Source organism: Pantherophis guttatus, chromosome 7 (assembly GCF_059756535.1).
Source record: "Pantherophis guttatus breed Tessera chromosome 7, ASM5975653v1, whole genome shotgun sequence".
NCBI classification, from domain to species: domain Eukaryota; kingdom Metazoa; phylum Chordata; class Lepidosauria; order Squamata; family Colubridae; genus Pantherophis; species Pantherophis guttatus.
In genome coordinates this window covers 73,986,317-73,999,575 of record NC_142069.1, presented here as the reverse complement: position 1 = coordinate 73,999,575, position 13,259 = coordinate 73,986,317, and the positions used below count along the sequence as shown (strand labels likewise).

General features: G+C 33.3%; 1 protein-coding gene across 4 annotated transcripts in view; it reads right to left on the bottom strand.

Moving 5' to 3' along the window:
• The window catches only part of BRD1 (bromodomain containing 1), a 44,657-nt gene that overhangs the window by 14,644 nt on the left and 16,754 nt on the right, over window positions 1-13,259 (bottom strand). For 2 of the 4 annotated variants that reach the window (XM_034420844.3, XM_034420810.3), the window contains exons 6-8: window positions 10,398-10,710; window positions 8,198-8,458; window positions 4,358-4,846 (exon numbers count right to left, since the gene is read on the bottom strand). In XM_034420844.3, the coding sequence (XP_034276735.1) occupies window positions 4,358-4,846; window positions 8,198-8,458; window positions 10,398-10,710 (1,063 nt within the window). Of the gene's footprint in view, window positions 1-291; window positions 427-4,357; window positions 4,847-8,197; window positions 8,459-10,397; window positions 10,711-13,259 lie in introns of all 4 variants that reach the window. The other 2 variants (XM_034420827.3, XM_034420817.2) reach the window with 2 other exon arrangements.

The following is a 13,259-nucleotide window of genomic DNA, read 5'->3' as shown; positions in this document are numbered from 1 at the left end:
AGGCTGAACACAAATCTGTTTCCAAAGATCCTGAACACAAAGCAGAATGGAAGTCTAGAAGGTAAATGTATTCCATCTTTATCGAGAAATATATAGGGAACACCTCCCCCCCACAGAGAACACATGAACCACTCATTCAGTATTTATCCAATCATAGGAGGCCAGTGCTTTATATTGAAGTGCTCCCGAACCCTCAACTGTATAAATTTGTTTATATTATCTATCCCCGGATCATACTTTTTAGGTGTCAACTGCTGATGCACTTGTGAACACAGGGAAGCTGCAACTCACCCCATCAATCTCTCCTCCTATATGCCTTTTTGGTCCTTTGCCATCCTGCGCCCCACCCCAGCTGACTTTTGCCACTGTCTTCTTGATCCTGTTGCCAAGACATGTCCAGTCTGATGTTGGGCCATATGGCGCCGGCTTCACCGGGGAAAAAGAACAAAAAGTAAAGCAGGTCCTCCCTGAGCCCACACGCACCAAAATGCCATGCTCCTGGGCTTATGGGACTGGCTTTGCACTGTGGAAAAAAAAAAGGGAGGGGGGAAATAAAGGCACAAAGCAGCCTCTCCCTGAACCAGAGTAGAACAAAGGGGTGTGTCTTTGTAAAGAGCTTCTGGGCAGGGCTGAGGCTGGGTTTGCACTGAGGAGGAAAAAAAAATGCTTCTGTACCGCCACCCTGGTTTTGCAAACCAGCCAGCTACAGCCAATTTGGCCTTAAGGTACCCTGGCGCTATCCAGCTCAGGAAAAAGCTGCTTTGGGTTTTTATTTCCTAGCAATAGCATGGGTGTTATGAAATGTATGCTGGCCGAAGTGCCTGAAGTGCAATCATGGGATGGGTGTGGCTGTAACAGCAACGACTTTTGAGAACAGGCACAAGTTTCCTTTCTGATCATTGAATGAATGGTCTGTGAACAAGGACTACCAAGTTTTAGGAGGCACTTTATAAATATATTAGAAAACTCAAGTTCTAAGGTAAAATAAAATTCTCTTTCTTTTACTCACAACTATATAGTACAAGTATATACTTCAAATATAAATTAACCTAGAAATATTGGTAATGATAGCAATAATAATAGAACAGTTAGAAAGAATATTTTTTCTCTACACCTAAGTGGAACATTTCTCATAATTGTCATAAAACCATAATACCAAACAACAAAATTGCTTACTATAATATGCATTCCCAGTAACCAAATCCTTACATAAAGACACAATACATTAGAGTCGATTTAGAAGTGTATTTCAGTCTTAAATATCATTGATTCAATGGAATCAAAGCATGATTCAATCCACCATATACTGGTTTAAATCCAGTATGCTGCTCTGATCACGCTTGAAAACTTCTATAGAATGCAGGTAAAAAAAATGGATTAAAATCATGTTACTCAAATCATAAAGCAATAAAATTCACTTAATATACATCATAGCACTATGTTATTTCAGAGAAAGATCATCACTCCTACTTGTGAAGTAAGTATGTGGCCTGTTACCAGGGTGGATTTGATTTAAATCGAGTTGATTTAAATCACAATTTAAATCATAATTTAAATCACTAGTAAAAAGGCTTGATTTAAATCAACTCGATTTAAATCATAATTTTTAAAGAGCAACTGTCATCTCTGCTACTCCTTTGACCCACTGTTGACTCACCGATAGTCCCAGTGTTGCAGAATATACAGCCTCATGCTACATAACTAAGCTCCATTTCATGCTGAATAAACTAAATTATTTATGTATCTTAAATAGAAAACTATCTTACAATAGATTTTTACCCCAAAAGTTTTTTATTAAAATAAATTTGATAAAAATCAAAAAAATCCTATTTAAATAAAAAAAATCTGATTTTTTTGATTTTTTTTTAAAAAAAAATCATTGATTTTTATCCACCCTGCCTGTTACTATCAGAAACAGAATAGAACAGTTCTTTGATGGTTCAATACATGCAGGTATGAAGCATCAAATTTAAAAGCATTGTTCACCAAGTACAATTCTGCTTTTGTATTTTCAGGAAGGCAGTGAAAGTTGTGGTTATTTTTTGCCTTTCTAAAATAGTAAAGCAATTTAAATAAGCAGTTGCATGAAATATGAAAATTATAACTATACGTAAGAAGCTCAAATATTTTGAAAGCTTACCTGAGCAGTTTTTTTCAAAATCCTATTATATTAGGTCAAGATAATGCTCATGTGCCATGAAGTTATCATATTTTTTTAACCTCTATGGCACTTGCAAGACATTCAGTACATGGATAGCCAGACCCCCAAATTGCAGACAAACCCCAAATCTCACAACACAGCCCAGGAATACTTCTGGCACCAACCATCAATTGCATTAAGTCTTTTAACAAGTGTAACACATTAATAAAATAAAACAAAAATCCCAAAACAGAAGATGAAAAATACAGCCTTTTGTGTACCACAGGAGTCTCAAACTTGTGGCCTGTGGGCCAGATCCGTCACGCGCTGGCCACACCCACACCTGGTTTAGCAAAGTGGAAAACATCGTGATACATCATGTGATGCCATGACGACACAAATTTGACACCCGTGGTGTAGCATAGCCTCTAGTATCCTAGTTATATAATAAGGTGGAAAAAACAGCTCTTTTCTCCCCACAGCTGCAGAAAGTGATTCATTCCTAAAGTAGGAATATTTTAACAGGAATTCTAAGAAACTTGCATCATTTTACCTTTACAGTTTTGAATTCAGTTCAATATGATAAATCCACAATAGATCTTACATATTTTGTTTTCTATTTCCCTTCTGTGAAAGACAGTGAAATAATTTAAGGGAACTCTATGTATGGTTTCTACCATAAAAAAATAAATAAATCTAGAGTCATTTAGATTTGTTGGGTATTGTTCTCTTTTTTTAAAAAAAAAAAAATCTTCTACTCATTTTATTAACTTTTGGAGAGAATTGAAACCCTTTCTATTTCAAGAGCTTTTACCTGAATTAGATTTAAACTAATACTTTCTAAGATTGACATTGTTTTTGTAATGTTACATGCTGTGTTTCAGTTTGTTATATTTTATTCTGACTTGTAACTTACTCTGAAATTATGTTATGAAATTTGCCATAAATTCTGAAAATATATACACTTTCATTTTAAATCATTACAATGTTATCATGCATGTACAACTTATGCTTGTACATTTTCAGACAATTATTCAAAGAAAACCTTAAGTAAGGTCCACAGATTTAGAGAGTACATTCAATCTGAAAATGCATACAGTATAAAAGCAACAATAGATGATGAACACTCAGCCTGTCATTACTATTTTGGTTCACAGATCCAAATTCAAAGGTAGAATTCATAATTTCTAAACAGGAACTTATGTAAGTTTACATCCAGAAATAAAAACAATAATCAACTATTTTATCCTACTTATTGAAACACGGACTTCTTGCAATCATTTTATATTGATTGGTAGACTCTGAATACTAAAATAACTGATTTCCATGATATAAGTCATTTGTTTTCAGGAATAAAAAGTCAAATAAATTTGCAGACAGCACATTTGTAGATTAACAGTATCTAGAAAACAGCACATTTATTGGGGGCAATATGCTGCCTCTGTAAACCGTTTAGAGAGGGCTGTAAAAGCATTGTGAAGCGGTATATAACTCTAAGTGCTATTGCTATTATATACACGTTTTTAACCAAGCATTCTGACTTTAATGAGATAAAATTAGTCATACATGAATTTCTATCACATTAGGGCTATGAACAGTATAGGCTTAATTATCTATGCTAAAATTAAACATAGTAATTAAGATGTCTGCTACCCACTCATTTGTAGAGATTTCAGATTAGTGTTATCAATACAGAGGACACCTATTTTTCAGAGGACACCTAGCTTTCATTAGAAGCTAAAACACTGCATAAAACATAGTCACAGAAAATACAAAATCTATTTAATACAGTCCTGCAAAAGCACATTTGGAAACATTATCTATACCTACAACTAAATATACAGATGTACACAGATACATACATATACATTTTCAAATACCATGTCATGGAATTCACCTCCCCCCAAAAAAGAAATAATTATTAAATTGTGACATGGACATGGATGTATTTTGCAGTTGAATTTTAAATAAAATAATTTCTATTCATTAGAAACAAAGGGAACTATATAAAGTCAGGAAACACAGATTTCAAGAGCAGACCAACAACCTACTGTACCAAAAAGTAGAGCTAGACATTAATAAAAGAAAATTAATCTGATAAAAGATACGCCAAATAAATCACATTCTGTATTTATATTGTTAATTTAATATAAATGATTTAATATATTTAATAGTTATCTAGGTTACCTTCAAAAAGTAGGTAAAGTAAATGTTTACCTGTATCCAGACGCTTTACAGGGGACTCATCATCCACCTCAGAATCTCCACATGCACTCCTTGATCTTTTCCTGGGCTGCAGTAGTGTCTCCAACCTTGGAAGGACTACAGACAAAAAGGTTTTGGTCCCTAGCTGTGGAGAAGTTGGCTGGGTTTCAGTGTTCTTTGCAGACTTTGGGGGGCTTACACTTTTCGATTTGCAGAAGAGAATTGATGTACGTCTGTTTACATCAGTTGATGACTCAGCTACAGCAGAAACAGTCGACTCACTGAGATTACTGTCAAGTAAATGTTCTGGAGTGTGTCCGTTTATTTCTTTCTCAATGGAAGTACTACACAATTCATTGTCAAATTTTACTCTTTTGTAAAATTTATTCTGCTCTGGATTGAGTTCTACTGGTTTGAGGGTTGGTGGCTCTGAATTAGTCTCCGAGTTTGAAGGAAGAGGTAATGCATCTGATGGTTCAAGTTTAGGGGGAGATTTATCTCCTGAAAAAATTAATAAAGTTGTTTTTTTGAAAACTGGTAATTATAAGAGCTACTACATAAAACTTAGTATCAAATATGTAGCCCGCAGTAAATATTGTTTGATACAAAGTAAAGCATCTCATGTATGTAAACTTTAAACAAACTAACTGTCCTAGTTAATGACTAAATTTATGTGGGAATGATCTAAAAGTAAAAAAAGATTGGCTTTCATATTCAATGTCATTATTTGGGAATAGAAACTCTCACTGGAACCAATATTATGAATTCTTTGTGTTATGGATTTCATATCAATGATTTGAATATTTAAATATTAGACTTATACCGTAGTATTCTTGCCTTTTGGTGTTATAAAAGTATTTCTACTTCAGTAGAATGCACTGAATGAATTTATATGTACTTTATGTATTTTCCTTTTTTAGCAGTTCTTAGGTAAAAGAATAGGGGTTAAATTAATGTATTTAGAAAACAATATTATAAATATGACAAATTTTCACTTTAATTAAATTAAAATACTCTGGCAGAACACATTAAAATATTTCAGAGAACTAATTCTTATCAATTCCTCTTTTATATTCTATTTATTTATTTATTTAAGTAATATTTTAGAGATTCTTTTCAGAAGTTTTGTATCAGGAATTTTAGAATATTTTAGAATTTTCTTACTTGGTTTCCAAATACAGGTATTCCTTGCTATCAATGATAACTGGGACTGGGAACTTCATCACTAAGCAACCCAGTCATAAGGTGTGACATTACACGACCATCTAACAGGAGTTCCAGCAATTCCAGTTGCCACTGTTAGGTGAATACCATGCAACTGTATTGTGCCACAGTTATGTGATTGCCATTTGCTGTCTCCTGCTGGCTTCCCATTAACTTTGCTTGTTAGAAGTCAGTAACTGAGATCACAAATGGCAACCACGCAGGAAGGCCACAATTACAAAGATCCATCTTAAATCTCCCTCATTCAGTGCATCATAATTTCGAATGGATATTAAATCAGACTACTTGTATTACATGCATAAAACTGACTAGATAAAAACATAAACAAGGTAGTTAGTTCTATAAATTTCTTGTTAGTATGTCAGTCTGGCTTTATTACTGTGGATGCTTTTTGTATAGACAACAAACCAAAAAAACCCAGACAACACCTTACAAAAGTTAGTCTTCACATGGTATCTGAACATACACACACTGAAATTACTGAACAATTTAACCAAATTTATTATTATACAATTTTATTAATAAATTTATTTGAATCCCAATTTGAGATGTTAACCCCTACAATAATTTGGTTGAGAAAATAATTTCAGAACACAGACTTTGTGCTCTGACTTTTTGTGTCTTAACCTTTTTATTTTGTTTTGCAGAGGTTTAAAAAGCCCCCACCATAAAACTTTATTTCACATTTAAATAATCAACTTGATTAATTTGAAAATTTATGTTTTATAAAGGGGGATATTTACATTCCTACCAATTAATATATAGCTTACTAAGTGTATGGCCATGACTGATAATGATATTTCTATCCAATACACCTTTAGGGAATACATACTTTTAGAGAAATATTAGTAATGGTATCATCTCTGTAACAGAATAAGAAAGGCATAGCCATATGAATCCCACCAAAGGAATATACCTGAATTTAATAGCCATAATTTCCATACTGTTCTGTATACTGAACTATTTAGCCACCTTATTTTATGCTTATTTTTTTGACCTATTCTTATTGTTTCTCTTCAAATAACACCATTCAAGTTGGAATATAATTAGAGTAATTTTGATATTTAATCAACATACTTTAAGAAATTTGTGATCAGAGTTTTTCTAAAGGGGAAAAACTGGCCTTTTCTAATGAATTAGAATTTGTCACTGTTTTATTCATATGGTAATTCATTTTACTGCTATGTGAACTTCGGTTATTATACTATTAATAATGATTGCTATGTAGAATGTTATCAGCAGCTTCAGCCTGGAAATAACTAAACAAGGCTGCATACGTATGGCTATTTTTTTTAAAAAAAATCTCATTTATCTTTTATTGGGCGAGAATGCAATTTGATCTGTGCATGTTCACTCAAAACTGTGGTTTATACTTCACATACTATAATATTAAAAATGAAGGCCAAAGGGGGAAAATGTAACATCTGAATCCTTCTTTCTACTCTCCCCATTTGAAGATGAAAATCCTGACAATTTGATAGAACACTAAAACAACCAAAAAACCTCACCTTGAGTGTAATGTTTTGTAAGACCATTCTTTTTACTCTATTTATATTGTATCAAAATTTTGCTATAAGACAATCTATAGCATTCAATAATTCTGTGTATATTCTACCTAAAGGATGCAGGCTTCTTTATGACAGTGCTTAAAGGGTCTTTACAACTTTTGTACTTCTGGTGCCTTTTGATTGTATGTGGAAAAAAATAGAATAGCTTTCCTATTTCATGCACTACAATTTGCAAACACTGGAATGTTCACAATTTCAATTGTTGTCAATTATTAAATCTGGAAAGTATCAGGTTATAAAAAGGTCTTCTGGGAAAAAAATCTTGCATCTTCTATCTTTATGACTTAGAACAACAATTTGGATTTTTTTAAACCTGTTCACCTCTCCCATTAAACTGGCTATGACACCACCACCAACCTCTTACAGATTATAAATTACTTAAGAATCAACTAGATTTCCAAATATTTAGTATTGTGATTGCGGGTCTGTCTTGGATGTGCGTTCTTTTGCTTTCTATAACATCTAATGTTTCTATTTACATCATTTTCCTACTTTTTAGATAAAATGCAAAGATATTGCTAAAACATTTTGCATTTCAGTCTCCTCTAGTATTGAACATATTTACAATTCTCCTTGTAGAAAATTAACATTTTGGAAACTGCACTCTTACATGTATTACCTGAGAGTAATCTCTACAAAAGAGAACAGATTTTTATTTTGAATAAAAATGCATGGAGTTGCTCTGCAAGTTTATTAAATGCATCAACAAATTTATGCTAAAACGTTAAAGTAAATTTAGGTATTAATAGTGACCACTAAAATATTTCTAAAATCTCCATTCCCCTTCCCTAAAAAGAGTATGGGGAAAGGAGGATATTTCTTCTCAGGGATTCAGAATTTACCACTTAAATATACTTTTTGATTCTGGGTAGGGAAAAATAGAAAAAAAAATCATTTCAAGCTATATTTATGTAGTCACAAAAAATACCCCTTATACTCCTATTTAGAACTGTTTTGGACTTCTAAAACTTTACAATTAATAGTAAATTACCTTTTCTATCCACCCCCAACCTTCTCCCTCTGAATGCACTATTATGATTTAAATCAAGATGTCTCTTACCTTCTTCTTCACTTTCGTGTTCCACTACTGCATTTTCTTCTTCAAAACTTCCAATACCTGATTCTATTTGAGGGGGCTGATGATGTTGCTGACTTATCTTGCTGCGAATCAAGTTAATTTCCTTTTTTAGAAGCTTTGCTCGTTTGCTCCGAGACCCACTGGATTTCATTGCACAAGTGAGATCAAGTTTTTCCAACAATTCTTTCAGCTGCTCTTCCAAAGACATGTGCACTCTGTTGGCAGGATTCAGTAACCTATCCACTGAATTAAAACACAGACATTTACAATACTTTTCTATAGTATGAGTAACAGCATGACTCTGCTGCACAATGATACTCAATAAAACAAAAGATATTAGATTGCTATTTCAATTGACTTACACGGCAAACACTAAAGCAGCATCTGACATTAACACAGGACCTGAAGTTCTATCCTAGTTATTATTTTAAAACATTAAATCTCCCTATGCCTTGTGGAATGATTTTGCTGGCATAAAAAGCTGGATGGCATACATTTCAAATTCAATTCGTGGCACCTTAAGAACAGATAATACTGCTACTATGACCTCAGCTGGCAATCAACTAACTTAATACATAAACTTGATATATTGATTGCATTCCTCCAGTAGCAATCTAATATGGAATATGCTACTACTAATGAGAACATCACTTTTCCGAATCCAATTCACAGACAAAAATCACATTGTGTATAGATTTTTACTCCTGAAGCACAACACAAATAGTTGCCACTTACTCCATTGCAAGGTAAGAACTGGCCAATTCTAACCTCTGCCTTAAAGTTAATGTTCAAATCAGCTTTTAATTTTAAGCAGCCAAAAATGATTTCTGTTTCACTCATGCAGTTTATTCTTGTATCTCAAAGTATTACTTCAATGTTTTCAACATGTGTCACGTGGTGTTAGAACACACAGGCTATATATGCATGATTATCCAAGATATTAAGCAGCCTCAAGCAAAGCCTGTTTTATTTTATTTTCATAGTACAAAGCTCTATAGCAATAAAGGCCTCCAGCCATTCTATTAAAAGAAAATGCAATTAATTTCTGGAAGAGACATTTATATCTAATATAGCTCTGAATTAAGTTGAACTTTATTCCAAAAATTATGAAACATTAACATCTTGGGGCGGCACTTATTTAATGATGCAGAACATACATTACTCCAACAGTCCTTCTCAGTAAATAAATTAAGATAAGGCAATCAATAATTCTTTACAAATCTACTAAACTGAATTAATGAGCTGCCATTATGCTTTTGTTTTTCATTAGTATTCAAGTAGGAATTCATATTAATTGTATAAACAGTACAAAGATAAGATCCAAGGTTTGACTATTGAGCCTTGAACTAAAGAATGGTCTTTCTTGGAACATCATTGCAAAGTAATTGATAAATTGTCACTGTAGCAGTCCAAACCACATTTTCTGAAAGGATAAATTTGATACTAAATATAAATTTAAGGAAAGAATTTATAGCAAAGCTCTGTAAAACTCACCTTCCCTGCCATGTGAATTTAGGTTAGCAATTCCATATTAGAAAAATCTAAAAAAACCTATTACTTGCCCAATAAATATATTATGTAATTAAAAGCTACCAATTAAAAAAAATCTGTAAAGTAAGATATTCCATTTACTACATTAATTGATCCACACCTGTCTACACCAATCATTCTCTCTCACACATACAAACCAGCTTGGGATATATAGAGACACTATCTTCCAACAGAAAGAACAGCGAATGAATAAATAAATATAAAGATGACAAATTGGGAAGAAACAATAGGAAGGGAAGTAGAGAGATATAGACAATGAAGAAAACAGAGAAAAGTTATATTTAAGCATTAGAAAAAAGCTCCATTCATGAAGCAAATAGTCTCTTCCAAGCAGCAGTTCAAAAGCACATAATACAACATAACACAGAGATACTTCAGAGTGTCTCATCTTTTCCTTTTTTCTTATTAATAGTAATCCATCCACAACAACATTGTTTTAAATGCAGGACTAATTTTAAAACAACTTGTGGTACAGGATATGTAGAGTTAAATATGTACAATTCTTGCCTAAGAATGTAGAAGAACATGCCTAAAAGTGTTCATTTACTGTGTAGAATATACATGCAAAAATATGTCTGTTCATACAAAAATGTGAAAATATTGCTGCAGTAGTTGACATTTATCTCCTTACCATCTTCCCAGGTAAAAGGTGGAGGAGATTCAAGTTTAGGCCGTTCAGGTAAGTGCATTCCAGTTTCATTATTATATCCAATTGCTTCAGCATCTCTTCTAGCTTGTCTCAAAACAACACCTCCTTGATCTCTTAACCGCACAGCAGCCCTGTAGAATATTGTATCTTTTGCATTGTACTTCATACAATTCTCAATAATAAGGTTGAAATCTTCTTCAAACTCATCGAGATTTTTATAACCTTGAGTATCTAACCGTTTTCTCATAGTAGAAAAATCCATGGGATGTTTGATGTGATCCAAATAATCAGGAACCTGAAATACAGATTTTAAATGGAAGACATGTAGATAGGATGTATGGATAGATAATAATGGAATGCATAAAACCAAAACATGTATTTTGTTCCATGCACTGAACACACTGCAACTCAAAAGTAAAGTTACACCATTTTAGTATGGGAGTGGGGTGGGGAGGGATGTGGGGAGGAGAGTGGGGTGTTGTGGTTTCAATCCAGATGAACCGAATCCTGCAAGATGTCAATCATTCTGGTTTTTACCAAGAGAAATCTGGAGGGGTCTTATAGGATAAATAGAACAAGGCTGATGCATTCTGTACTTATTGCATGTCTGTCTGAGCATCTTACTCCTATGTTCCTTCCTCCTTAGCTGTATGTTTCATTCCTTCTGTGTCATCTAATTCCAGGAGCTAATATTTAACTGATCAGCAACACTCCCTAATAAACACAATACTTCCTTTTCTTTACTTCTTTTTGTTCAGTGTTACTACCTGAATAACACTCCTGGTGCCACTCATGTCCAGATAGTCTGTCCACCTTTCCCAAATCATCCCAATAATGCTTTCCTTTCCTCCCTTAGACTTTGCATGCTACATCATTCCACTGATCTTTTTCCTACTGTTCACATTCTGGACAACTGTCCATGTCTCAACATGTTTGTTGTAGTCTGAACACAGGCTGCACAAAACCATCAGTTCTATGCATAGAATATTCTGCACATTCTTATATGCTCTTTGAATAATATACTGAAATTCAAAAGACTGTTTTGAAAAACTGCAACGGATTATTAGAAAATATTAAGAAAAACCAAAATGGCCTGATTTTATTCTACACTTTTTGACACTTAGAACTTGACTCTTGCATCTTATTCTAAGCATCCTACATTTAAATGCATTTTTTTTGTCTCAAAATTAATTTAACCTAATTAAGTTAATTTTAACATTTAAAGCCTGTATTTCCAAGGAAGAAATGGTGAACAAAGCAACTTGGTTTGAAGCGAAGCAGATGACCATAGTGGAATGAAGAGTCAGCAAGTAGACTGCTTCTTTGTAATTCCTCTCCAGACAAGAAGAGGACTTGAAATCACTCACAAGTGTTTGAAACAGTTGTTCCTCACAAGGAAACCAGAAGATAACAGTCTCTGGTGGGTTTAGAACTCTGGAAGATGAAGGAATAGTCATCTTGCTCAAACTATGGCTTGGTGCCTCAAAAGAACACTGGGTTTCCATATTTTTTAAAAACATTTTTGGAAACTGCTTGTTAACTAGATTTAAGCTATTAGAAACCTTTGGATTTTATAACACTGAGTTACCTTTAATCCTTAGTGAAAGAAGTTTCAAAATTTAAGGACTTAATTTTTTTTCAGTAAAAGGGTGATTACAGGTAATCCTCAATTTATGGTCATTCGTGTAACTGTCCAAAGATGTAATGGGACTGAAAAAAACTGAGTTATGATTGGTTCTTGCACTTATGACTGTTGCAGCTTTCCCCATGGTGAAATGATCGAAATGTGACTGCTTGGAAACCAGCATGTATTGACAACGATTGCAGCATCCCAGGGTTATGTGATCACCATTTGCAACCTTCCAAGAGAGCATACAATGAGCAAAATCAATGGGAAAGCCAGATTCACTTAACAATTATATGACTTGCTTAACAGTAATGATTCCCTTATGGATTATGGCAAAAAAAAAAATAATTGCAAAATTGGGCACCATTCTCTTAACTGTATTCTTCAAATCTCAAGGCTGGTTGCAAAGACTATCTGTGAATCTTTGATGTTAGAAAGTTATAAATGGGTTAAAATCCATATAAATGAATTAATTATAAGGAATCTTTCCCATGTGAAAATGGTTTTGAATTCTTAAGAAAGCGTAAAATAAGACATTAAAAATCCCAGATTACAACTGTTTGTTTCAAAGTAATCACGATACTGAAAAAAGTCTGGTCCATGCACTTACAACCAACCCTCACACTTATAACCATTGCAACACCTATATATTCACATGATGCAATTTAGGGGCTTGGCAACCATCTCACATTTATGATTGATCACAGATCAATCCTAAATTCATGTGACTGTAACTGATGGCTTTTTTTCAGATTTTCAGCAGAATTTCACAAGAATAAGTTTGCACCTATGATCATGGAGTTTGTGTCAACTGAAGCTTTGTTTAAATAACTATGATGATTCACTTAACGACCATCATAAAAATGGTCATAAATATTAGGTCCGACTTGACTTACAATCCTAATGATTGAAATTCTTGTCCAAACTGTGGTCTTTATTCCAGGACTATTTGTAGATAAAAGTAGACGAAAATAAAAAATTACAATTAAAGAACACTCAAACTTGACTTACTAACAGTGAATAAAGCAAAATATTTTAAAACATACTAAAGGATGTTTTTGAACAATGGACCCAGAACTTAATTTTAAGAGTGTCTGTAGATTGTAGACTATATTTAAAAATGCTACAAAAAAGAATCAAATATTGCCTGACAGAATTGAGATTGATTTGAAAATGAATTTAAAAATGAGTAACTTTAAAAACAAGTTACAGGAATG